Source organism: Plectropomus leopardus, chromosome 8 (genome assembly GCF_008729295.1).
Source record: "Plectropomus leopardus isolate mb chromosome 8, YSFRI_Pleo_2.0, whole genome shotgun sequence".
In the NCBI taxonomy this organism is placed as follows: Eukaryota; Metazoa; Chordata; class Actinopteri; order Perciformes; family Serranidae; genus Plectropomus; species Plectropomus leopardus.
In genome coordinates, this window is record NC_056470.1 from 30,963,185 (window position 1) to 30,988,991 (window position 25,807).

At 38.6% G+C, this 25,807-nt stretch overlaps 2 protein-coding genes across 2 annotated transcripts; one reads left to right on the plus strand and one right to left on the minus strand.

The window, feature by feature from the left end:
• Nucleotides 1-620: 620 nt before the first annotated feature.
• On the minus strand, nt 621-4,758 carry LOC121947129 (trypsin). Its single transcript, XM_042492041.1, has 5 exons — nt 4,692-4,758; nt 4,281-4,434; nt 2,948-3,089; nt 2,606-2,863; nt 621-1,510 (listed from the first exon to the last, which is right to left on the minus strand). The coding sequence occupies exons 1-5, from the start codon at nt 4,756-4,758 to the stop codon at nt 1,355-1,357; spliced, it is 777 nt and encodes a 258-aa protein (XP_042347975.1). The 3' UTR covers nt 621-1,354.
• Nucleotides 4,759-10,726: 5,968 nt separating this feature from the next.
• On the plus strand, nt 10,727-17,541 carry LOC121947128 (trypsin). The gene is made up of 5 exons (XM_042492039.1): nt 10,727-10,783; nt 14,569-14,728; nt 15,910-16,051; nt 16,151-16,417; nt 17,371-17,541. The coding sequence occupies exons 1-5, from the start codon at nt 10,729-10,731 to the stop codon at nt 17,539-17,541; spliced, it is 795 nt and encodes a 264-aa protein (XP_042347973.1). The 5' UTR covers nt 10,727-10,728.
• The last annotated feature ends 8,266 nt before the right edge of the window (nt 17,542-25,807 follow it).

A 25,807-nucleotide genomic window follows, 5' to 3' on the forward strand; every position in this document is an offset into this window, starting at 1 on the left:
TTCACCATGTGTATGTATTTTTGTTTTATTTATATTTTTATTTTGATGTGAATCATTTCTTTGATTATTGTTGTTTATTGTAATTGTTGTCGATTTTATTTTGTAAGAATGCAAATGTCAATCATACTACGAGGATTTTTAACGTTGATTTGATGTATATGACGTTTAACAAACACTTGGCTTATTAATGGTTAAACAGAGTTTTTTCAGCTGACATTTCCATCACAGGAAGCACTCGCTTTAGATCATAAAGGGAAAATACAGCTTAAGTCATTAAATGCAACCACCAACTCACAATATAAACTACAAGCTACCCAACATAAAACACACTGTTCTGAACAGGCACATCATAAACACCAGTAAAAAAAAAAGAATAAGATATAGGCATTCACAAACATGGCAGTTATCGATAACAAGAGGTAAGCATTAGTGGACATGATGCAGTTATGTGCAACAATTTAAGAGCATTAGCAGACATTGCACAGTCACCCATAAAAAACATTATGACATATAAACTAAAGCAGTTCACTGTAATGTTCTGGGAGAAAAAACACATTTTCTCGCATTTATTCTAGCCATAACTCAGGAACATAAGGGGAGACATTTGTTCAGATACTAAATTGGTAATCCTTATCTTGGGTGCCCACCTGGGAACTGTGCTGATCCTATAGATCCTGTGTGAAGATATGAGTGACGCATCCATGTTTTTCTGAGATATTAATGTAAACGGTAACTGCAACTTGACAGAAATCAGATACAGCTCTTTGCAAAAGAGAAACAAGTTATTTTTATTGTCACTGTGAATGGTTTATTCATTCATTCAGTGCTTGCAGTGGTATGAGGAAAGGGTGACCGGTCAGTGTATAGACCCAGTGCTTAAGTATGGTATTCATAAAAATATCAATAAATAGCGCTGAATGATGATTTAATATTACCACTTATTTTAATCATACTGCCCGGCTCTACTGATAATGCTGTTTTAACATATTTTTTTTTACAACAATTACTTCTACAACGACTGATAATTAAAATAATAATAATGATAATAACACTAAGTTTATATCTGTGTCTCATTTCTCTATCACAAAAATGAACAGATGAAAATCAACTAATTGTAAGCATTTCCAGAAAACCTTTTGTATAAAAGTGACTGATAATCCTAGCGACATTATAAACTGCTATTAAATTAAGTATGTAAAGTTGACAATTAGTACAACAAAAACAAAAAAAAGAAAGTAATAAGTAATGGAACAGGGCATTGAAAATAATGTCGTGAGTAACATATTTGTTTTCAAAATGAATAAATCTAGTAGCCCGTCTCTGCAGGCTGCGTATCGAAGACTGTGTCGAGTGTTCAGGGTGCGTTATTGTAGATAACCCACTTGATCCAGTTGACGTAGTTCCTCACTTTGGTGTAGACTCCAGGGTAGTATGGGTTTGCACAGCTGATACCCCAGGAGACGATGCCCTCGAACTTGCCATTGCAGATAAGAGGACCACCGGAGTCTCCCTGAAGACCACCAAGACAAAGTGGAGATGATGAACAAACTAAAATACTTGCTGAAAGACGACACACAAGCTGAAGAATAATGAAAAAGGAAATATTTATGTCTGTTGTGATAACATGCACTGTAATCAGAGGTCCTGCAGGTTTGGAAGGTATGTTTTCACCTAAAATGACACCATTTATCACAGCCAGAAACTGTAAAAACAGAAATTATTGTTGGATTTTTACATTTCTGGCAGCCCTTTAACACAACATGTGCTATGATACCGGTTTGTGAAACAAAATTCCATTATTTCCCCAAACTGTCAAGGTTTATTACATTTTCCAAAACTTTTCAAGGCCTGGAAATTGCTTTTTGCTAATTCCAAGGCTTTCCCAGGTATTATTTATGACTGTACAAACCATGTAACTAAAGTTGTCAAAAAATTGGAGTTAAGTACAGTAAAAAATCCCAGGAATAAAGAAGAAGTGCAACATTTGCCTCTACATTGTGGTGGAATAGAATTAAAAACACATAACATGGTATTACTTTAGTAAAGTACAAATAATTCAAAACCATATTTAAATATAATCCAATCAATGTGTTTGCAACTTGGCAAGAAATGTCCTGCAAATTGCAAAAAACTGACTGAAGTTTTACAAAATAAAAAAAAAAAATCTAGGGGAAAATGTCCATTCAGCTGTATTTAGAATCATCATCGTAGTGTATTAAAATCATTTTACATAATTATTATCATTTCTTTGACACTTTTCAGGTAATTTTCTTGGCCCCTTTTTCTGTTTTGGGCCTCTGATTTTCAAGTAAATTTATTTCAAAAACTCTTGTGCAAATTTTCAGGTAATTTTCTTGCATTTCATTTATTTATTTTTATTTTACTAATTTTGTTTTTTTTTTTATCATTTCTGCCAAAGCTGCTAATTGAAAGAAATCAAGACAAGTGCAACATAGAACCCTACAATACACAGCATAAACATTAATTACAATCAAATCATATGTAATACATGAGCCAACATCATAGGCACTAATTAAAGATATTCGATACAATCATCCGGTACACAGAGCATACAACACATAAAAAACAAAAAGGGAATCTGTACCTGGCATGAATCTTTGCCACCATATCGAGATCCAGCACACATCATCGTTTGTGGTTTAAACCTCCTCCAGTAATAGTAATAGCAGTAAGGAAATACTTCCACATTCACAGCACGGAGAACAGGAGAGAGGATGAAACTATAAATCTGTGTCACACCCCAGCCGCTCACTGTGCAGACGTCACGTCCACGTGGAGGAGCGTTTGCAGAAGGCAGAACAGCTGGCTGGACTTTGGCGTTCAGCTGTGCTGGCCTGCTCAGCTGTAAACAAACCAAAGTTTAGGAAATCCCCCGGTTTGTCCATGAAGTGCATTAAGAGTGGAAAGTGTGCATGTGTATGCTTACCTTGATGATCATGATGTCATTTTCGAATGTCCTGTAGTTATACCCTCCATGGTAAAATATCCTTGAGACATTGAAGACCTGTTCAGGTCCTTCTTGCTTGTACAGGTTGTGTTCACATAACACCACCTGCATCCTGTTCTCCCTGATGGTCAAAACAAGCATAACGTAAAAAATACAGTAAAATACCAGTTTCACATCTTTGCTTTCGAAGTTCTTTACTCATTGTACACTGAAACTTTTCTCATGCTGCTTTCACACGTATTTAAACCTTTGAACCTTGAGCAAATTGATGTGATTTCTTTCAAAAATATGGGAAAAAGTTGATAAGAAATGTTTCAAGACATTGGTAGAATTGAAAAAATTTTTTTTTTTTACAAAAGCAAAAAGAAAAATGTCTGGGGACAATAATTAGGGAAAACTATATGTAGAAAGTTCATAATTACACATTTAAGATGATTTTTTTTATTTTTAAACAACTTTTTCCAGACCATTTCCTTGTTTGTTCTTAAACTTTAAAAAAATGTTTTTTCAGGTTATTTACTTGTACTTAATTTTAGTACTCTAAAGTATTTATTTATCTATTTTTAAACTAATTTCTTTTGGCATCATTTCTTCTTCGGTTGCTCATTACTTTCTTCCCATTATTCAAGGTGGAGCTTCTAATTCTCATATAATATTGGATGGTTGAATGAATAATGCATCACATATTAATTGGTACATTTTCTGAGTAAAATTCTGAATCTGCAACATAACCACTAACATGTCTCAGTCATGTAAATTTAGTGTTTAAGTATACAGTTGTGGGGATGTTTTGAATGTACAGAGTTTTGAACATGAGCAGAAATCTTACTGAAACACATGTGAGCTATTCAGGTCCAAGAGGTTTATGAATTAATTTATAATTGATTTGTATCAGTGCAACTTGCACATCTAAGAAGGTTATTACCAAAATAAAAGACACAAAGGCGGATGAAAAAGTAAACTGCGCATACATGTGTTGAGCCTGCAGGAAAAACATTAGTGAGAAAAGTTGATATTTAGGAGAAAAAAATAGTCTAAAGCAATCGAGAATGCCTGAGATTACATTTCATTTTTTATTTAAATAGTCACTTATTGTGTGAATTTTGTGCTTTCTTTGTCTAAATTAAGATATTTCCATGATAAATTGGTACAAAATAGCAGAAAATTAAGTGTTTGATGCTCACACCCACAGCCCGACTTTAATGTGTCCCCACAAATATTGAAATGAAACTTCCTCCCTTGATTCGATTATTACAACATCTCCTAAAAAGAGTGGTGTTTGTAACCTTAACAGTGTGGCATCAGTACTTACGGTCTCCAGCAGTGGGCAGCAGACACCACAAACTGAGGGTGCACTAAGGTCCCTCCACAGTAGTGCTGCCCGCTCTTGGTCTGCAGGGATGCCTGATATTTGACAGAGTACGGCACGACCTCCCAGCCCCCAATTATCCTCGTTGTATGTGTCCCTGTAGACAGCGAGAATAAGTTCTTTACGAGTTCTTTTTGCGAACAAAAATGTTAAATTTATTTTAAGATGACTGCTCTGTAGTCCTCATAATCTGAAAGGCAGTCTTAAGGCCACATATGTAGAGATTTTTCACAGCGTCATGTGAGCCAGCTTTCTGTGAAAGTCCTTTTCAACATGGCTCTACATGTTGAGTCTGGGACTGTACACCTTTCATCATGCACTCAGGAATTAAAATTTTGTGATGAGGGGACTTACTTGATACAGAGAAAGCCAAAAGCAGCAGCACAGTAGAGCTTCGCAGCAGAGTCATGTTTCTGCTCATCTGTAAGGCAGAAACTGGACATTAAATAGATTTTAGGGCCTACAAAAGTAGAAAATGTCCTAAAAAATACTGATATCTTTGCGTGAAATAAAAGAGTTAATGCTTCATTCCCACTTATGGTAGAGTTTTACCTTTTATCAACAGGCTGAGCAAGATTTTTTAATTTGGTGTATTTAATTTTTTTTTTAATTGAACAAAATGCAAAACACTTATTGGACTATGTATGACACCTAAAGGCATTTTATAGATCAAACATTTACAGATTATGCTCTAAGTTACTGAAATTTCAATAAACAGTGACAAAAAGTTCACAACCTTATGAAATCAATAGCTAAATCTTATAACTGGTAGGTAACAGTGTAATCAGTACATGACCGTCATTTTGAAACTAAAGTAATTCTAGTTTAATTGTTCATATATATATATATATATATATCACACAAAATAAACTGGTAATATAGGCTCTGTTTTGGTTTAAAAAAAAGCATCTACACTGAAATACGGCCAGTCTTTTGAATATTAACCATTATTTTTTAACAAAAAGGGTTAGAATAACCTTCCACTCACCTGTAAACCTGAACACAGCAACCTTCAGAGTATCTCCAACTGGTGGGACCAATGCTCTCCTGTTGCCTTTTATACTGTTACTGTATCCTTGTCAAAATCTTTTGTTTAAATTATCTTTCCGTCTCATTTTGTACTGTGACCATCTCACGCTGCAACAATGAAACTGACCTACTACATGACAAAGCTAAAGTGTTCTCGTGTATTATGTCTGTTTCTAAGCTCTAGTTTTCTGTTTGCACCTTGGGAGAGGAAGCCACTTTGGAAAGGGAACACCTCCACACACTATCATCATCAGCAGGTTACAGAAAAAACATTTAAATGACCTTGTTGACATGATGAAATTGGCTCAGACTAATTTGTAATAGGGCTGTCAAATTATTTATTTTTGTAAATTGTGATAAATTGCTGAATTTCAATAGTTAATAGCAATTATTAACATTGTTTCATCACATTAACACTTCCATAATTTTGCATTTGAAAAACGTTTTGAAGACCACATTGACAAGGTAAAGCAGTTCCCAGATTGTCTTGATTGGGAATCAACTGACAGCGTTTGCACTTTTTCAGGAGTCTGGTTGAGTTGCTCTCTGTGATTCATGCAGGTCCTGAATGTGTGAAACTATTGTTCCCGGTGACGGTAAGACACGTGACAGATCATAACATGCAAATCCAAGGACATTGCTTAGACTCGGATTTTCCACAATGTTAACCTGTCTGCAGGCAGTTGCCACCCATTTAGCAGCGCTGTCATTAACTTCTTTGATTTAGTTTCATCCACAGGTCTGTAGTGATTCACACACTCCAAAATTGTGCTTTGCCAGCTTTGGTGATGTGTTTGCCTGCTGACATCAGTCTGATTAGCTGCACCTGTGTGCTCAGCTGGTAGCCATTTCAAGACTGCTCAGGGACCAGAAACATGCAGAAATATTCAAATACAGTAGGCGAGAATGACATGTTTATCCTGCATGCAAAAAACTGTATGTTTTTGCACCAAATTGCATGGGACTAACTAAGTAGGCATGTCTGTAAAGGGGGAATTCATGGGTGACCACAGAGCCCATTTTCATCCCTTGAAACGCAGCATAATGTTGCGTCCACACTACATGGACATACGAGGATACAAAACATCAGTTGGCTTATTTCATACTTCGTGTTTTCATAGGATAGGGTAACCTCCACAGCCACATCATCCATTTCTTCGTGGGGGAACCCGAGGCTTTCCCATGGAAGGTGGGTGGTGTATTAATGCCTGTAATACGATGTAATCCTCCTGATGTGCTACGTGTCTGCCTCCTCCTCCTCCCAGAGAGCCTCCACAGGGAGGTGACAGACACAGGAGGCGTCCTGATCGGATGCCTAAATCACCTCAGCTGGATCTTTTTACATAGTCAGGAGCAGCTGTCCCCAAAACAGGTTTCACCACAAATTAAGCTATTACACAGAAAATCATTGTTGCTAAATGTTTACACTCAGAAACTGGAAATGTGTTATAGCTGACTTAATAACAAGTAGGGCTTGGCGAAATGGAAAAAAGTCTTATCACGATATTTTTTTTTCATATCAGTTGATATCGATACATATCACGAAATACATCAAATCACTATTTCTGTCAAGCTTAAAGGTTCCCTTTTACTTCTAAGTGAGATATGAAGATATCATAAGTTTAATTTTGGTTTAAATATTTATTTTCTGTCAGACATTAAACATGACAAAATATACTGTAGATCAGGCATCACCAACTGGTGGTCTAGTTACTAAAATTTCCTCCTAGCAACGGTCTGAACCTCATACCTAAAATCACTGTCACAATTAATTGAACATTTTACTTTGATTACGGTTAATGAATGATTTTTTTGCTTTCTGCTTTTTGTTGTGGTGTGTTTTTTGTCCTCAGAGTTCACTGACACAGTTTCATTTGACCACGGTGTGTTGGAGTGTAATAATAAGGCAATGTGCCTGTGGCCCCAGGCCCCCAAAACATTACATCTGCCCCTGGTAATAATAATGAGAGCTCAGCATGAGCGGCTGGATTAGACACGGAGCGATGCGTCCTTTTTTTCTTTTTTTTTTATTAATTCATCCAAAGTCTGATTAAACCTGAAACTAACACAAAGTAGTCTGCACAAGTCTAAAGAAGGTACTTTCCACCTCTGCAAATTTGGCTGTTTCAGACACTTCGGCGCTCTGAGGAGAAGCTGCGCTCTGTTTGTCTGTCTCACTGCGCTGCTGTCGCACCATCAGCTGTTTGATCCGCGATAATGAAACGCTGTGGAAGCACATGCAACTCGGTTGTCAAACACTCAGCTGTATTCTGGGGTCAAAGTCGTTCACTGCATTTGGTTCGCTGCGGTGCTATTCTTATTATCATTGGCTTTTCGTGTTATCTGTCAAAACATGGCTGGAATGCGTTCTACTCACATTCTATCGACTATGTCTCATATTTCAATCAAGGAAAAGTTTTTTCGCCATTGATATCGTTATATCGCCCAGCCCTAATAACAAGATTCATCTAAGCTTACTAACAGATGATCCAGTAACTGAGAATTATAAGGGGCAATAAAAGCTGAAATATATAACCTGATGCTGGTTTTTAATGATGTAAACTGAGAATATTTTAAAGAACATGTCACAAATGACAAAAAATGCTAATGACCACAATGATGTCTGTTAGATTATAAGAATTGGATCTTCCAAACACATTATAAACTGCATGAATACTTTTAACAGTGAATTTTCAACACATTCACATCCGAACTCGTCAAATATCTCCCCTTGGTTAGTGCCGCGTATTACAGGCTAGATATCCTCCTGCATTTGTTGTTGACGTTATGAAACAGTGTGCACTCCATAGGGTTTTTTTTAAGCTCCTTAAATTACATTGTTACCAGCAGCATTTCAAAATGCCACCATCCAGCAGCATATCATACTGCCATGACAGGTGCCCTACGGCCAACTGGCGGCGTATCATACCACCTAGAAAGGTGTCTTGTGGCATCAATGTATCTGACACTAAAATCAATGACCAAGCCGCGGCGAATTCAGAATGATGGGCCTGATATGTCCCCACCTTTGTATCAATGTCCATATCATAAAGTATTTTAAAAAAGTGATATATTATTTGACAACACCCAATCTTTTTCAATTGACTGGAATGATCTATTCTTACATAATGAGAATTACCCTTTGACTAGATGAATATATATTTATAATTTATGGTAAGATCTTTTCCCCAGGAGGAAATGCATCAGGTTTGTTTAGGAAGGCAGTGCTGAGTCACTGGTGCTGTTGGAGAAGTGATGACAGTGATACTGGCACTGATAAGACATCAGTGCCTCCCCAGTCTGAAGACTGTAAACTAAGATTATCTCAGGATCTTCACGTCTCCTCTCCAGTGAAACAGTTTTAGAGTCATGAATTATTTATCTTTTAAGTGACTTTGCCAGATTTTTTTTTCTAATGTCAGTGATTGCTAATGTGACAGAATACTGGCAACCCTCACACATTTTTAATTACTCAGGATAAGCTTTGTTTGTTATCTTTGTTAGGTCGTAATAAGGTCAAATATTGCTGTACTGACAGATATTAAAGAAGCTGTATGCAACATTCAGAACACTGAAATAGCAGAATGCCTCAAGCTGCTATTTACAGATAAAATGGCAATGGTATAGTGGTGTTCTGAGCAGAAAATAAAGTAATGCTACCTCTATATAATCAGATTTTTTCTGCTCACGTCTGGCTGCACATTCAAGTTAGTGCATGTGAGTTCTTAAGAGTGGGTTCTGCTGGTTAGCTGACTGCTTCTGCCCTACATTGTGCTCGTACTGCAATTACTACCAGGCCCTCAAAAAGTTAGCTGTGATTTGAAGGCTATTGTCATAATGAACGAACAATGAAATTTCACCTGTTACCTGCAGCCCTGCGGCCACAAAATACTCTTTCACATCGACTTACATGGCAAAGTAGATATCTGTAAATCAGTGGATACATTTTATTGAGCATCACAATCCCCACAAAATGACTCGTTTTTCCATCAGGATTTGACTGATTTGAATTACTTGTATTTGTAAAGTCTAAAACAGCTGCACAACTGATTCATTTTATTTCCATTAAAGTTAGCAGTTTGCTAAACTGTCACACTGTCACTTCACAGTTTCTGCTTGTTAGATGCACACAGTCGTCTTCAAAATGAACTTACAACATCGGAAAAGGACCTCATATGTGACTGTATCTGTATCTGTATCTAAGTCTAAACCTAACCATCCATGACTTTGTTGTCTAATCCTAAATTGTGACAGTCTGTGCTGTTTGCGATCTGTTATAAGGACCATGCAGTGTCATCCCACCATGTGCATTTGTTGACATCACAGTAACAGCATCCTAGAGCTTAAACAGCAGCCACAGAAGGATACCTAAAATGTCACAAGTAGACGCATAAGGTCACTGACAGAGCAGTGGGATGAGAACCTTTTGGATGGTCGCACACAGCACCTCTAAAAAAGCATTTTAACTTAATAAAACAATGAAAGAGTGTATTGACAATAAGCACAGAGTTATACACAGAGGAGTTTTGGGATTAGAGCGTTATGATTTGTGTCATACAGATGACTTTTCAGAGATGAATGTGAGAACAGTGAGCTGGCAGCAATGTGCAATGATGACAGCACTCGGACTGAGGAGCGGGTCATGCGGAAAAAAGCAGTGGTCAGCGCTCAGGGGATGTGAGAGCATGGCTATAGCTATCAGTATCAGGGAGGGCAACAGAGAGGGCTATTAGCCGGCGGAGGTCAGGAACTCCGCAGAGGGATGGCAGCAGTGATGAGACCTGTCCTAGAATAGATGTGGAGCAGCAGCGCTGATTCGACCTGGTCGGATATAAAAGCTTTTGCTGCTCGTCATCAGTCAAAACCCTCATTAATCCTTCCTGGGGAGCTCAGCGAGGGGAGACAGTGCAGTGATGAAGAGCTCCAGAGACCCTTACTGTTGCTCCTTTCATTTATGACGACAGCAGATGGTTTGATCCACTTTACAAACCGCAATGTGTCAACTCATGCTGACAGGGCTACAACATCAGTGGCTGCACAATAACATGATGAAACTGGCAACACAAGTTTCACCTTTAATGTGACAGTTAACGGGGCCTCCAGTAAACAGGGTGATTACAGAAACAATAATGAAGACGTACAGGACAGCTTGAATAGGTCATGGAAGAGGTGAGGCAAGGGGCTGAGCTGGGGAAGTTTCAATTATACATCAGTACAGGACAAGGTGGTGGCCATGGAAACGGAAATAGGAACTATAAGAAACCTGAGAGTGCAGGTGTGATGCCTTCTCGTTAAGATTAGACAAGGAGCTCACAGTTAAAGTGTCACTCCGAGGGTAGACTGCTCCTCTCATTGTCTCACTATGGACCTGCCATCTTTATTGTTTTTCATATTTTTGGACATTCTGGCTGTAAACTGTAAGTAAGCTTCTTTATCTTATATTTATTTATGCATGAAAGAGCTTTAATTGAAGGTAAGCCTCTGGGGTTACAGTGACAGGAAAGTTAGGATGCAGACAATTCTGGGTTCATAAATTGAATGTGTATCTAATGTGCTATAAGCATCCCTTCTATCAATGTTTTAAAAGATCCCTTTTAGCTGTGGTACTTGCAGTTTTGATGCTCCCTTGAGACAGTCTTTGGACAGAAAAAGTTTGACCCAGAGCCATATTCATCTGAGCATGACTGATTTTCTCAACTTTAAATCATAACTAACCAGCAGAGTTATAGAAGAAGGGCAGAACTGGCACAGATTGTACCACAAGATTCAAGTTTATTTCATTTCTTTAGCACTTAGCAAAAAAAAAGATTTTGCACTGAGGTACTTCACAAAGGCAGACACACAAGGATAGAGACATAATAGTCCAAATTTAAATTAATCTCTTAAAACCCAGGTAAAATGGACTGATTTCTTTCAAAAACATTTGACGAAGGCAGTGATCCAAAATTACCAAGAAAGTGCTAAGGTTCAAGAAAATCACCTGAAAAGAATGGTGAAATAAAAAAAAGAAAAGGATATCACTTGAAAAAAGTGCTTAATAATTGTAAAAATTGTGCAAAATATTAAGAAATATAAAATTAGAATAAATATAGTTTCCTCTGTGATTTTCCATACCTAAAATAATAATAATAATAATAATAATAATCCAAAATTTCTTGCAAATAACAAGCAACTTGGCATTTCATGCTTGTTGCCCATTTGTTCAGGGTTCAAAGGGTTAAACACAATATAAACACTGGGAATCAGGTCATACAAAAAAAGCCAGAGAATAAAAATAGGTCTTAAGGTGCGTCCTTTTAGATACCTAAAATGAAATGATGAGAATTTGAACCCAGCATAATTTTATCCATATTTGTAAAATATAGCTCGGCTCACCCATGTTCAGTTTTCTATACTGACACTTTTTCGATGTTAATGCTGCTGGCTACTGTTTGTTGCTGGTTCTATTATTCACATTTTAAAGTTCCATTTAACACTTTACTATGAATCAGTAACATGATTTAAAATACCTGTAGCATGCACATTGTTACTCTGTGCATAAAGGATTTTTCAGAGATAAAGAGCTTTTGAAAAGAGAAGGTCAGTAAAAGTGTGCTTATTCACCAAAAGAATTTGAAACCCCACAGACAAGACATGAAGGCGAAAAACAAAATAACAATAAGTCATTGTGGACGACACCTCCTTTTGTGCCTGACAGTCACAGAGATAAAAAGTAAAAGGAGACTCAGATAGGCATCTTGAATTGGACCAAACAGCATCAGCAATGCTGGAGAGTGATAAACTTTAACTAATTTTAGTTTGTGAGAATATAAAAAAAATGTTGTCTGTTTTAATCGGGAGGGATTACATATAATTGATTTGCTTAAAGGTTTATCAGTGTGCACAGTAAGCCATTAAACATTATTCTATTCAGTTTAGCCCATATTGTGCACAATAGGAGATACACTGTTCAAGCTTCAGTTTCAAGGTCATTACATAACGCTTTTAATGCACCTCTATGCGTGTGTGTGTATATAGCACACACACCCAGTTCATGCCATGAACACTGTATAGTGTTACTGTTTTGCTCTTGACACGCATCACCTACCTGCTAATTATAGCAGAAGCGGGGTCAATAATTGGGGCAGTAATGAGAGAGTGTCGTTTCATCACTGATGGGATTTCTGTGTCCGAATGTGTTCTCAGTCACTGTGATGTACACTTTGGGTTTTTAGGATCAAAGTTTCAGATATTTACAGTGTAGATACTCTCAGGGCTGCAGCCAGGATTTAAGAAATATTGAGATCATGAAAGTGGCCAAAAGTTCCCTAACGTCTCTGAAGTTTTTGTATTGTTCATATTTTCTTTTTATTCAGTAAACTGTTGAACAGTTTTATTTCCCAGGGTAAATGCCTGCTGTGTCAAAGCCTGCTTTGTACTGCCAGGAATAAAATTCTGATGTTGCAACACTGAATCCTAAAAGTTGACAAATGGAACCAAGTAACTGAACCAAGTGACTGAATTGCAAAATGTTAAGTGTTTCTTGGGTTATTACCTCTATAAGAAGTTTTATGAAGCGTGCAATACCTTTAAAATATGTCCAAGCTCTCCCAGTTAGGGTTAAAGTTAAACTGAAAAAAAAAAAATTGCAGTGGCGGAGGAAGTATTTAAAACCTTTACCTGTGGTAAAAAAAAACCTCAGCAGCGATGTCTCTTTCCAGAAATCTGACCCGCTTAATCAAGATAATCCACAGACTTTTTTGTGAGCAGTTTCATGTAGGAACTGTTTTCTTTCGACCAAATTACACCCGCTTAATTTATCATGAAGGAACTGTGCATCTACTCATGGACCAAAGGCTCGTGCTTGTGATAGCATGAAATGTAAACATTCAGTTTCTTCTCACTGAGCATTAAATATTGATGCTTTTTCATGCCCCTCTGTGTGTGATATCGACGGCAAAGGCATCCTTTAGCATCTTAATGAGATGCACCGGCCTTTCAGCCAAACCCAATGTAAACCTGTCTGCAGCAACACTTCACTCTGAGAGCAACCACGTGGTATAAAGAAGATAAAGTCGAGAAAGTAGCATTGGGTGGGAACAAAGTCTTTTATCCAGGAGACCACAGTTTGTGTTCCTTACACGATTTACGTATAGTCACTGTGCAACAAAATCACTAATTTGACGTCACATTATGTTATGTAACTGACACACTTATTTTAACCCGAAATAATTATAATAATGATCTTAAAAAAACAAAATCTCATCAAGTCGTTTTATTTCCTCAACCCAACCATAACCATTTCACATTAACCACGTATTACAATGTGTTTCAGCTGTGCATCGCATCAATAAGCTAAAGGTTGCCTTGCCTTGTTAATAGCTATGAGCACCGAGAGGCATGACAAAGCATCGGTATTTGACGACCTGGGAACGGGATTAAACATTAATAGCGTCGTCTTTGGCTGAGCTGTAGCCAGCTTAGTGGTGCTAGTTGAGCTGGCAGTAGATGAATGTTTCGGGGGTTTTTTGTGATACAGTTGGTGGATGTAGTTCGGCAGAAAGAGAAAATAGTTCCTCTATGAAACTGCTCACAACAAGGTCTGTGGATTATCTTAGTATTCGGGTCATGATTCTGGTAGTAGATATTGCTGTTGCCTGATTTTTTTAAATTTTTTTTTTTTTTTTGGCGCATTGAGTACCACAAGCCAAGTGCCATCTAGTTCCCCTATATTTGAGAAAAAGACAGACATTTTTACAGCCATTACTACAGGTAAGAGGAACAACATCTAACCTTGATTTGGGGATGAAGTGTCCCTTCAAGAATCTCACTTAGGTTACTTTCTAGCTCTGCTATTTAGGATTTAAACCACTTAATGAAGAGCAAAAATCCAAATTAAGTCAGTGTATCATCTCCAGACTTCACATCAGAGATATAATGATAGTCAGACCCGACCTTATTGTGAATCAATGAACCTCAGAGCTGACATTGTTTTTCATTGATCTGCGAAGAAGCATCTGTGCACTGAAGTCAGCTGCTCTTTATGTCTTTTGTTGTTCTTGCTGATGCTGCAGCCGCAGTAATCATGTTACAATTGTGTGAGCTCCTTATGGACTGTAATATGTGTTTCTCTCTCTAAATCCAACCTAAACTCGTCTTTATTTCCCTGTGTGTTTGTGTGTGTGTGTGTGTGTGTGTGTGTGTGCGCGCGTGTGTGTCGCAGGTCAAGAGAAGCCACAGGAGCGTATAGTGGGAGGATACGCACCAGTTCCATATTCAATCAAGAACATGGTGTCAATACAGACGATACTGCGTCAGCACATATGTGGAGGCTCCTTGATAAATAAGTACTGGGTAATCACAGCAGCGCACTGTAACATTGGGTGAGCTTTTTTTTTCTGTGTTTGATTTACTTGACTATAAAAACACATAACCTCATGATAATAAAGTGGTAAACAAACCTCAGGTTACAGTATACTGTGCACCTGTGTGTCCTGATTCAGCTTTTTGTAAAGAAGTTTTGCAGCAATAAAAGGCTTACTGTCATATGATGTCCTGTTTCGTACAGGATTTCTTTAGCAGATCCAGTAATTTCGAGCCATATCAGATAGTCACTTCTGTAAGTTATCGAGACTGAGAGAAAGTGCATGAAAGTGATACAAGCACTTCGTTAACAATGGAGGTCTGTAGTACTGGGACCACTCACAACACACTTTCATATAGATTACAAACATTTCAGCTCATAAGGAAGCAATCAAATCAGACAATGTTTGGTGTTTACTACAGACTCTAGGGTTACAAGAGTACATCAGCAAACTGATATTGGCCTTTTGTTAAATGACAAGTAAAATGTAAAAGTAAAAGTCACGAAAGTCAAGGAGATTTTGAGTGAGACTTTCATTCCTGAAACTTTTGGGTTTCACTTTGGCTCTCTGTATTAGGAGGTGTTTAATCCTTGCTACTTTTTTGCTAGATTTTGCTATATTTTTCTATTTTTTCAACACCCTGGCCCTTCCTGCTGAAGCATGACTTTTCTACGATAGACAAGCACTTATTAACACCCAGAAAAGTTGTGTGGGGTTTTGACTGAATGCAGCAGATCGTGGGAGAATCCCCACCAATGACAGAGACTGAGCAGCCAGTCAGACCAGAGGGAAAAAACAAAGCCAAAAGCGTCGGATGAAGAGAGGGAGGAGAGCTGGCATTAGGGTGAGGCTGACCGGACTTGGACCAAGAGCTGTTCCTCTACCAAGCCTTCTTCTGGCTAATGTCTGGTCGCAGGAGAGTGGAGTGGATGAGATGTGATTGAGACTCACTCAGCAATGCGAGTTGGGAGTGCAGAAACTGCAGAAACTGAATGATGCCACCACATGTAGAAAAACAAGTTCTTGCTTTCTTGCTGATACAGCAAAAAGCAAAAAAGTGTGGCGTCATATTCAACAGACACAGATTCCAAAATGTTGAACTGTTCCCTTAATTAAACAAGAACTATTTACAAGCTAACATACTATCTTATAATCTGCTTTACACCATGTTGACTCTGATTTGCTTTGTATCTCTGCAGGGTACAGAAAATGATGGTAGTAGCAGGAGACTACTCTCTGACCATCTACGAGGGCACAGAGCAAGAAATCCTGCCCCAACTGTTGGTTCCCCACCCTGACTATGACAGCGACACCGACAACAATGACATTATGCTTATAAAGGTACCAAGTGGACTCTTGTTGGTCCATTTTTAGAAGCTGTACTCTATTTGTTGCCTCCATATGTCTGTTTACTGATCACACTGTCCACCATCTCTCCAGCTGAGGGCACCAGTCTACCTGAACAACTACGTCTCCGTCGCTTTGTTGCCCCGGCAGGACGCCTCCATAGCGGAGGGCAGACTATGCCGAGTGTCAGGCTGGGGATACACCAGCGCCACTGGAGGCCAGATCCCCTCTACCCTTCGAACTGTTAAGCTGCCCATCGTCTCTACAGAAAAATGCAACAGCAGTGAGTCCTTCAATGGCAAAATCACAGAAAACATGCTCTGCGCTGGCTTCAGTGCTGGTGGGAAGGACGCCTGTCAGGTAAGAGGACTTGGATATGTTACTAGTTAGTTAGTTAAGTAGTTAGTTAGTAGTTACTCTGCAGTTACTTTGTTTGTCTAAATGTATTGGCTGCATGGGAAATAAGAGATATTGAATTGGGAGTCCTCCTCTATTTAAATGATTACTTAAGTCCCCAAATGATCATTTGTATATCAATCACTCACCCCATGTTGCATTGAATTTGGTAAGGTAATTGTTTTTCTTGCATGTCTACATGGTGACTAAAACATTTTTTTCAAAACTAAGAAAAGTCTTGATGAACTGAAGGAAAGGGGGTCCAAGTTTAACAACAGAAAATTTGTATCAAAACATTCGTTTACAAACTCTCACAGAACTCGTGCAGAATAATCCAAGTCTTATTTATCCAGTCGTACACTCAGTATTCTGGATCACTGAGTCTGGAGTCTGGATTTGAAGAGAACATAGATAAGTTTTACTATCATGTCACTTTCCCACTATTGCATTATTTATGATGATGTATGTTGGTTGTGCTGCCTACTGCTGTAAACCAAATTGCCGCTTTGGGACATTGAAGACTTCTAAACTAAAGTATTTTACGGTATTGACGCTGTAAAATAATGGTACGCAACTCAATGAGCAGAAAAGCATACGATTAGATGAGATGAGACTTGGATTATACTGCATGAGCTTTGTGCGAGTTTCTAAACTGATGCTTTGATATAGTTTTGCTGTTAAATGTGGCCCCCCATCAACCAATAAATTATTATGTTTGCCTTTTTTGAGGAGGCATGAGAGAAAAATGGAAATTTTCCTCAAGAATTCCAGGAAACATGGACTGACTAACTGATATACAAATGGTCATTTTGTGAGTAAAGTATTTCTTTAAGTTTCTTTTATCGTCAAATGTAACTCTGGTCAGAAGGCTGGATGAATACAATCATCCCCGATCGTCCTCTCTCCTGCTATTTCAGGGGGACTCTGGGGGTCCACTTGTGTGTGAGGGCCGGGTCTATGGCTTGGTGTCCTGGGGGACAGGATGTGCTGAGCCCCAGTTTCCTGGAGTCTACACTGCCGTGTCCAAGTTTCGCAGGTGGATAGACAACACCATATTTAGCTACTACAGCAGGTGTAAAAACAATTAAAACACAGTGTTACTGAAAACAAACAAACAAAAAAAAAAACTCAGTGGAGATTTAAGGTTCTACATTTCAATTTCTTTGGTTTAATATTTGTATCACGCAAATAATGCATTTTTCAGAATGTTGATTTATTTCTTTAAGTTTTCAAGCTTGAATACTTATCATGTCTGTTGTTGCTGATCTGTTTGAAGCATTTCAAAAACAAAAATGTTGAATCATAATATACCAACTCCCCTCTGATTAAAAAAGGACATACTGACCACATTTTCACAACATGAAGAATGAGGTGCCATATCACTGCTTAAATTGCTCAGGCTCACTACTAAAGGGTGAAATATTTGAAATGCTGTGAAAAAGTGTATGCACAATTTCACCTATAGGTTAAACCGGTAGTACAACTGCAACATTACAGATCACATGAGCATTCAATGCTCCGGACACAGGCGATTAACACAATAACAGCAACAACACAATATAATTCAATCCAATATAGTGACCGTGAAAAAAACCCCATAACATTTATGAAGCCAGAAATGTTTTGTTTTGTTAAAGGGACAGTTCAACTCCAAAATAAAAAAATACATGTTTTCCCTCTCACCTATAGTGCTATTTATCAGTGTAGATTGTTTTCGTGTGAGTTGCAGAGTGTTGGAGTTATCGGCCTTAGAGATGTCTGCCTTCTCTTCAAAATAATGGAACTAGTTGGCACTCAGCTTGTGGTGCTCAAAGTGCTAACAAAAAAAACTAAAAAAAACCAACTTTGAAGAACTTAACAGCAATGTCTCTTTCCAGAAATCATGACCTGGTTACTCAAGATAAACCACAGACCTTGTTGTTACCAGTTTCATGTGGAGCTATTTTCTGTATACTAAACTACACCCACCAGCCATATCACTGCACAGAAGGAAGCATGCATCTACTGGTCACCCAGTCAGTCCAAACTTGGCAAAACCTGACACTTAGTGAGTGGCCCTCGTTGTCATATACTAATGCACCGAGCAATCCTTTAGCAGCAGTGTGGTGGTGGTGGCATTTTTTGATTCTTCAAGCAACTGCCATAGTAAAAAGAGCAAGAAAGTCTGAATAGAGCGGGAGGGATAAACTCTGGACTTTCACACAGGAGACCACTGTTTGTGTCCTATGACAAACATTTTTGCATGCTTTCAACAAGCAGAAACGGCACATATCCTGTTTAGTTTATTTTGAAAAGACATAATGCATCAAATGAGTGTTAACTGACATGCAGTCAGTTGGTGTCCAAAACTGATGCAGGTGGGGTTCTTACGTGTTGTTAACTGGGTCATGTTTTCTGTAAAGAAACATTGCTGTTGAGTTCTTCAATTTTTTATTTTTTTTTCACTTTGAGCACCACAATTTGAGTGCCATCTACTTTCATTATATCAGTGAAAAAGCAGACATCTCAACAGGTAAAATAGATTTCTGCTGGCAAGCACTCGCCGACTCACACCAAAACAATCAAAATAATAAATAGCTTTATAGGTGAGGGGAAAAACATATTTTGATTTTAGGTTTAATTGCCCCTTTAACAACTGAGCTGAATTGATAACGAAACTATTTCAGTAATCAATCGTTTTTCGCACTTGTTTGTGAGTTTGTGAGTATTGGACTGCGGAAACAAACACCAAATGGTAAAATTAATGCTTTTTATCAACTCTGTTTATACTGAATGAAGGCAAAATAATGTACAAATGTTTAAATTTATTCCTTACAGTCACATATAATCAGCATAAGACCATTAATGCGCACAGAATTTCTGTCTATCTGAATGTGAAATAACTCAGTTACAGTGATTAGGAATCTATATTTTGTGTGTGTGTGGATGCGTACAAGTGTGTGTGCATGTGTGTGTGGTGGAGGACGACAAAGATGCTGCTGTTTTTCCTGAGTTTAATGAGTGAATCACTGATTGCTGCCAATTTCATGTGGTGTATTTGGGGAGTGGTAGTGTTATACATGTGGCACTATGCAATATGCACCTTTAAGTGTGAGAGTTGAAGAAATGCATGCAAGTAGGAAAAAAAAAGAGAATGACTGAAATTGTAAATGTGCTATAAAACAATGACATGAACTGTGGTGTTTTATACACTTTAATAAATTACTGGTCATCCCACTCTCTGGCTGATGTCTTAATTTGTAATTACAACTCCGTTATCGCAGCTCAGAGGCTTGTTGCCACTCCTCTGTAGTGGAGACTTTTAACAACGGATTACGCAAGCCTGTTTGGAAAGATAACTCCTAAAGCCTCCATGCTGTGTCACTTATGCAGCAGGTCGGTAAAGCCATTACAGAAAGACATTTAATAAGTAACTACCCCGATTAAACTTTAAAAACTACAGCAATCCCTTTTGGTGTATAGAGTGTAAGTCTTGGTTGCTTGTCACTAGCTCCTCTATAACAGCTGATGAATGATCCCAAAAGAGGACTACCGTCATGAAATATGCATAGAGCCAGTCTTCACTCTGAGCAATCTGTGTAATGGCTGCAAGGCGCCGCTGCCTCGGCCAACAGTGATTCCCGTAAAGACGAGGCTACAGCCAGGTGAAATCAGTACAGACTGCATCACACCTGATAGGTGTAGGTGCATCACAACAGAATGAATAGTTGATGGCCTACTTTGGAGGCAGCTCTGGTTTCACCGCTCGGCCCTGTTTGCCTCTGTGATGATGGGTGTGTCAGCGCCCCATGTGATTGATGGATTTCAGGGCTTTTATGCCACTGATTTTCCTCGGTTACATAAAGGCTGACTCCTTTTGTTGTGGCATGAGAAGGTCTCCCAGGGGACTGTTAGAGTATATCGCCTGACATGCTTGAATCAGAGTTCCCTATATACTCACTGGCTCACAAAGGGACGTTTACCGCTTTGGGTTTGTGTGTTTCATATGGAAAAGTATTGATCGAGGCACACAGATTGTGACCAGTCTCCTCCGGCTTCTCCCAGCGGACTCTGCTTTGTAGCAACTGGGAAGAAAAAAACATGTTTTACAACGATAATGGCTTCTTTTCCAAAAAACTAGGACACCAGCATCCATTATTTTATAATATGTGTTATTCATACAGAGAACAGTTAACTTTAATGCCTCGGGCAGAGATTTGGAGAATCAGGGGTGGTATAGTCATAAATAGACATTTAGGCAGTGCTGGAACAAAGACTCAGATCCTTCATTAAAGGGGAAATATGCCCGAATTCTAAATTAATGTTATTTCATTGAATTAGGACAGTTAGAAAAATGTTATTAAACATGAACAACTCTTTGCCAAATCTGAAAAACCAGAGTGCTAAAACTCAAATTTGTGTGGTGCTGCTCCATAGACGATGAACTGGAAAAATTTTTTCTAGATGACACTGTTTACAATTGGGTCCATTTTACCTTTCAGAATTGACAACAGAATAAAGCTCATTTTGGTATCAAAAACACAACAAAGAGCCTGTTTACACCTATAACATGCATCTTAGGTTATCCAGTCACAAGTGGACAGCGTTAATTAGTGTTAACAACCACTAAGACAAATGGCGATCGAATCACTACTTACAGAGGTGGTCTGGGATGTATTTGATCACATATCATTTGTATTGTAAATGCTGATGTGTCTTAAAGTGTCTCCTAGAAGGACTATGTCATCAATGCAGGACATGCTGGGTGGTGGCCCCAGTGAAAAAGGACCTGCTCCGTTTGCAGATAACCAGCTCATTCTAAGTTCATTCTAACAATTCTTATTTTTGGGTGATTATACAATAAATATTACACTATTATATTCCATTTTGACCAATAAATCCCTTTAAATCCTACACACTGGACCTTTAAAGAAGACCATTTGGCACATCTAGAGGGGAAATGTCTCGCTGGTAGAATTTATAGATGTATGAATATGAAAGGTACCCCAACTAGACACTGCATTTTGTGTATGTATTGCATTTTACAACCTGATCTGATCTGTGTTTTTATGTACAAGCTTGAAGGGTAACTCTAGCTGTGAGAAAAAGATAGTAGCTGTAATAATGCTACCTGAGATGCAGCAGAGTAGAAGTGTGACATAGAATCAAATGAATCAACTGACGGAAAGTACCTTAAAATTGTACTACTGCACAGTACTTGAGAAAATTCACTTTTCAGCACAGCACTGTGCTGAATCGCTTGTTGCTGACAAGATGTTTTAATATTCAGGCAACTTCTTGAAGAAGAAAGCTCTGTTAGTAGATAAGAGAAACAATGACGGTTCCGAGAATGTCACAACAAAAACAAGTTGCTGCTAAAAGAAGATAAAAAAAAGTGCTTATGACTTTTTTGAACCACCAGGGGGCATTTGATCATTAAAGCACGAGGAGCAGAAAAACAACAGAGGAGGTGCAGCCCTGCTGGCACTTCCTCCTCTTATTCGCCTCTTCTCTTTGATTATAATAAGCCTTTCTTTTGTGAAGTGTTGTGTCTGTACATGGTAACATTACATCATGCTTTTGAAATACACTGATTATGAATTTACAAAAAATGTAACAGTCATGAGTGGGATTTTAATCTGGCTTTATTAGAGGCAAAATGAGGACGAGGGTGAGAGCATCTGTTGAGAAGCCTGAACGTGCCTGGTCCTTTATACTCGCCGAGGTGCACAGTCTTGGAGGCCAGACAACTGTTAGAGTTCACTGGGATGCCAGAAAGCTTTGAGGCATGACAGACGCTGAGATGAAAACGTGACCGGATTATTGGGCCGCCCTCCCTTCAAAACCAAAGAGCCATTCAACTTCACAAACAGTGTCTTTCACCCCCCTCCTCCTCCTCCGTTTCTTTTCTCTTCAGTCCCTGCAGAAATGTGTGCACTTTATTATTTATTTTTAACTATTTCTTCTTTAATTCTCTGACATGGCTTCAGCCAGGAGGCTTTTTCATGAATCTGGGACAACAGGCATGTATAAAATATGCAGAAGATGGAATAATTGGCTCAGAGGCAAAGGCTGAAATATGATTTTCAAAAAGAATTAGAGAGAATAATCATCACAATATGCAGCAATTGATTTTTTAGAAAAGAGAAATGGACAGAGGGAATGGCAGAAAAGTCTAATGTTGCACTGTTACTGTGCAGTCAAGCTTCACTTTTAAAGCAAAGCATTCTCGATGGTTGTATTAGACACTCAAAAATAGCTGCTGGTTTTGAACAGGAGGACAGATCCACGGGATAATGAGTAGGCTGAGTGACTGAATCAGCCACTCCAGTTCAGATTACTTCCATTCGACAAAAGGCAGCACTCAGGAGTCAGTTGTCATGGCGAGCCTCAAACCTGAGACAAAGCGAACCATTAGCTAATGCAGAAAATAAGTCATAGATCCCATTGTAGAAGACAGGATCCTCAATTTAACACTTATCTTATCCCATAATCCAGCCGCCACTCTGCGTGGTTTAACAAGCAGCCAGCGCTGAAATCCATTACGTCTAAAAATGGAGCCATTTGTTTCCTCTGTTCATTGAGAAGACTGTGTGGCTAAATGGAGATGAATGGTTCGAGTGTTACGTCCTGACAGGTTTGGCAGAACACACCTGTGAGTGCACAGCTGAATATTAAAAACGTTTATGGAGACAGGAATGTGACACCAGATGACAACAGCAGGAAATACATCCTTTACCCAACATAAAAGGTGTGGGTGCTAATATTTGAGTCCTTTGAATCATAATTACAGTGTTTTAAATTGTGCTGAGTGTGTGAGCGTTGTCTTGAATCTCCTTATGGAATACATGTTATAATATATAGAATATTTATACATATTTTTGTAATATACAAATTGCACATATATACATAAACGTCATTTTCAAAGAAACATGACATGCAAATATTCTTATCTACTAGGCTATGCAACTTCTGAGAATGGCAAAAACGGAGTATTTCTTAAATCGATGTAGGATATTAAAACTGTATATGTTTTTTTCATAAATCTGAACATATACATTTACATATGTATCACTAACATATATGTTGCAATGCAAAATTTTGCATTGAAATTCATCATATTTTTCATTCTGAGAAAGAAGGTTTGCGCCCGACAGCACATATGTTATGCACATATATACTGCATCTATCCCATGTCAGAGCCGGTTGGACTCAAATGCAGAAGAGTAGACAACTGGAGCTCAAATAGATATGTTTTTTTTTTTTAGAGCAGGGAAACAGACTGAACTGAAAACTTGGACTTAGATGCAAACTTCACTGACGAGGGGATGAAGTGCAGGTGGAGAAAAAGGGTGGTGAATTCCGGTTTTACTGTACACAGCAGTATGTGTTAAAGTCTGTATATACAAATAAAGTTTGATTGATTGGTTGATTTTCAATATAAGTACACATACAAATTTTTACTGTGGGTACTTCTTATGCATTATAAACATTAGCGTACGGTGGGGTTTCACTCAGGGCCAGCAGTAATGGCCAGCGACGCACACAAACGTCTTTCACGGCAGTGACTGCCAGCAGTGCCACATACAAAAACACCACTGCATCAACACCAACACGAAAACTGATCTTAAACAACAGCAACACCACAAATAGCGCTTGCAGTGCCATCATCACATTATCCTACATGTCTCGAAGCAACCAGATTGCACACAAACACCACAAGGCAGAAAAAACCGATTCCATACTATAAACTTTACCATTACATCATCACTGCACGGCCTTCAGTTCAATAAGAGAAATTAAATGTGTAAGTTACACCCAACAATACTTATCACATACAACCCTAACAATGCATAATATTGGATAAACTAAAACAATACAATAACTTATCTGACAAAAAAACAGTAGCACTCACCCATCCTTCGAGCCTCTCTGATGAAACATCCACTGACCTCCGCGTGCAGTTGCACTTCCTGCTTTAGGTGAATGACCAGCTTCTCATCTATGGAGAAAGAAGCCAGTGCCGACAGTCGTGTTTGTCCAGTTGTATTCCTCGCATATGTTTTGATGCGTTTGAGAGTCGAGAAAGATCGCTCAACTGAGGCTGTGGACACTGGGGTTGTTATGATCAAGCATGAGAGGGCATACAGGTGTGACATACTGTCTGCAAGCCCCGCAGTCATCAGAAATGTCAGTAGATCTGTTGGGCTCTTCCCCTGAAAGTTTGTCATGTTATACATCACTTTGAGTTCAGCTCTGAGTCTGGGAAAGCCAAATTGTGCTTGGATCTCTCATTCAGGACGTCTCATCTCATTCTGATGCGGGAAATGTCTGCTTAGATTGTGGACCAGTTGAGAATCAAGCAATGCATCAAACAGCAGCCTCTTGTGATCTTCAAAACGATTCTTAATTTGTGCAAAAGATGCTGTCGATCACAGCTGTGTGCAGCTCTCTGTAGTGTGCGCAAAAGTCTTCCTCTGGCTGTCATTGGCTGTCCCAAGGCCCTCACCCTCTTGTCAAAAATGCCATCAAATTTTCCACACTCACCTTCAATGCTCTGGCAATAGTCTGCAATTCTGGCCAGACTGAAATGAACATCTAAGCTCTTATTTTGCAGAATTCCATCAGCAAAGTCAAAAATGCGAAAGAAGGCAAAAAGAAAAAGAAAACAGAAGTCAATGCGGTCAAAATCCTCAGTGTGGTCAAGGATGTGCTGGAACAGCTCATCTCTTTTATCATGGACTGTACACACCAACCTGGAGTTAAAGTACTGCACCTGAGAGGCTCGTGGCAGCCTTCTCTGGCAAAATGTATCCAGTAATTTGGTGCGTTTGGTTGAATGTTTAAAAAAAGCAAACAATCCTCCCAGATTTGAAAAATAATCTTGCAGTCTTTAATTTTTGATGTTCCCTGGGACATTACAAGATTTAATGTGTGTGCAAAACAATGCACAAAAAGAGCCCGGGGGATCGATTCTTTCACATGAGCCTGCACACCTTCAGGTCCCTAACACTGTGCTACTAACTTTGTTTTGCAACCATAGCTATACAACACTTCAAGCACTAAAGCAGCCAGATCATGTGCTCGTTTTTTATCCATAACATCCTCGAACTTTAAAAATATCTCTTTTACACCTGTTTCGGTGACATACCTGAGGACATATGACAGCTGGGCAGCGTGGTCTCATTGACTATAACCTCCACAAACTTGGTGTGGCTGATCTCTTCCTTGATAGCATCATTAAGCACTTCAACAGCAGCATTTATGAAGTCATTTTGATTTTTTCCAGATGTCCCAGTAAAAACTGTGGCGGTGGCAAGTCAACATTATAGTCTGATAGCAAATGTCACGATTTTTTTTTAACTCTCTCATTGT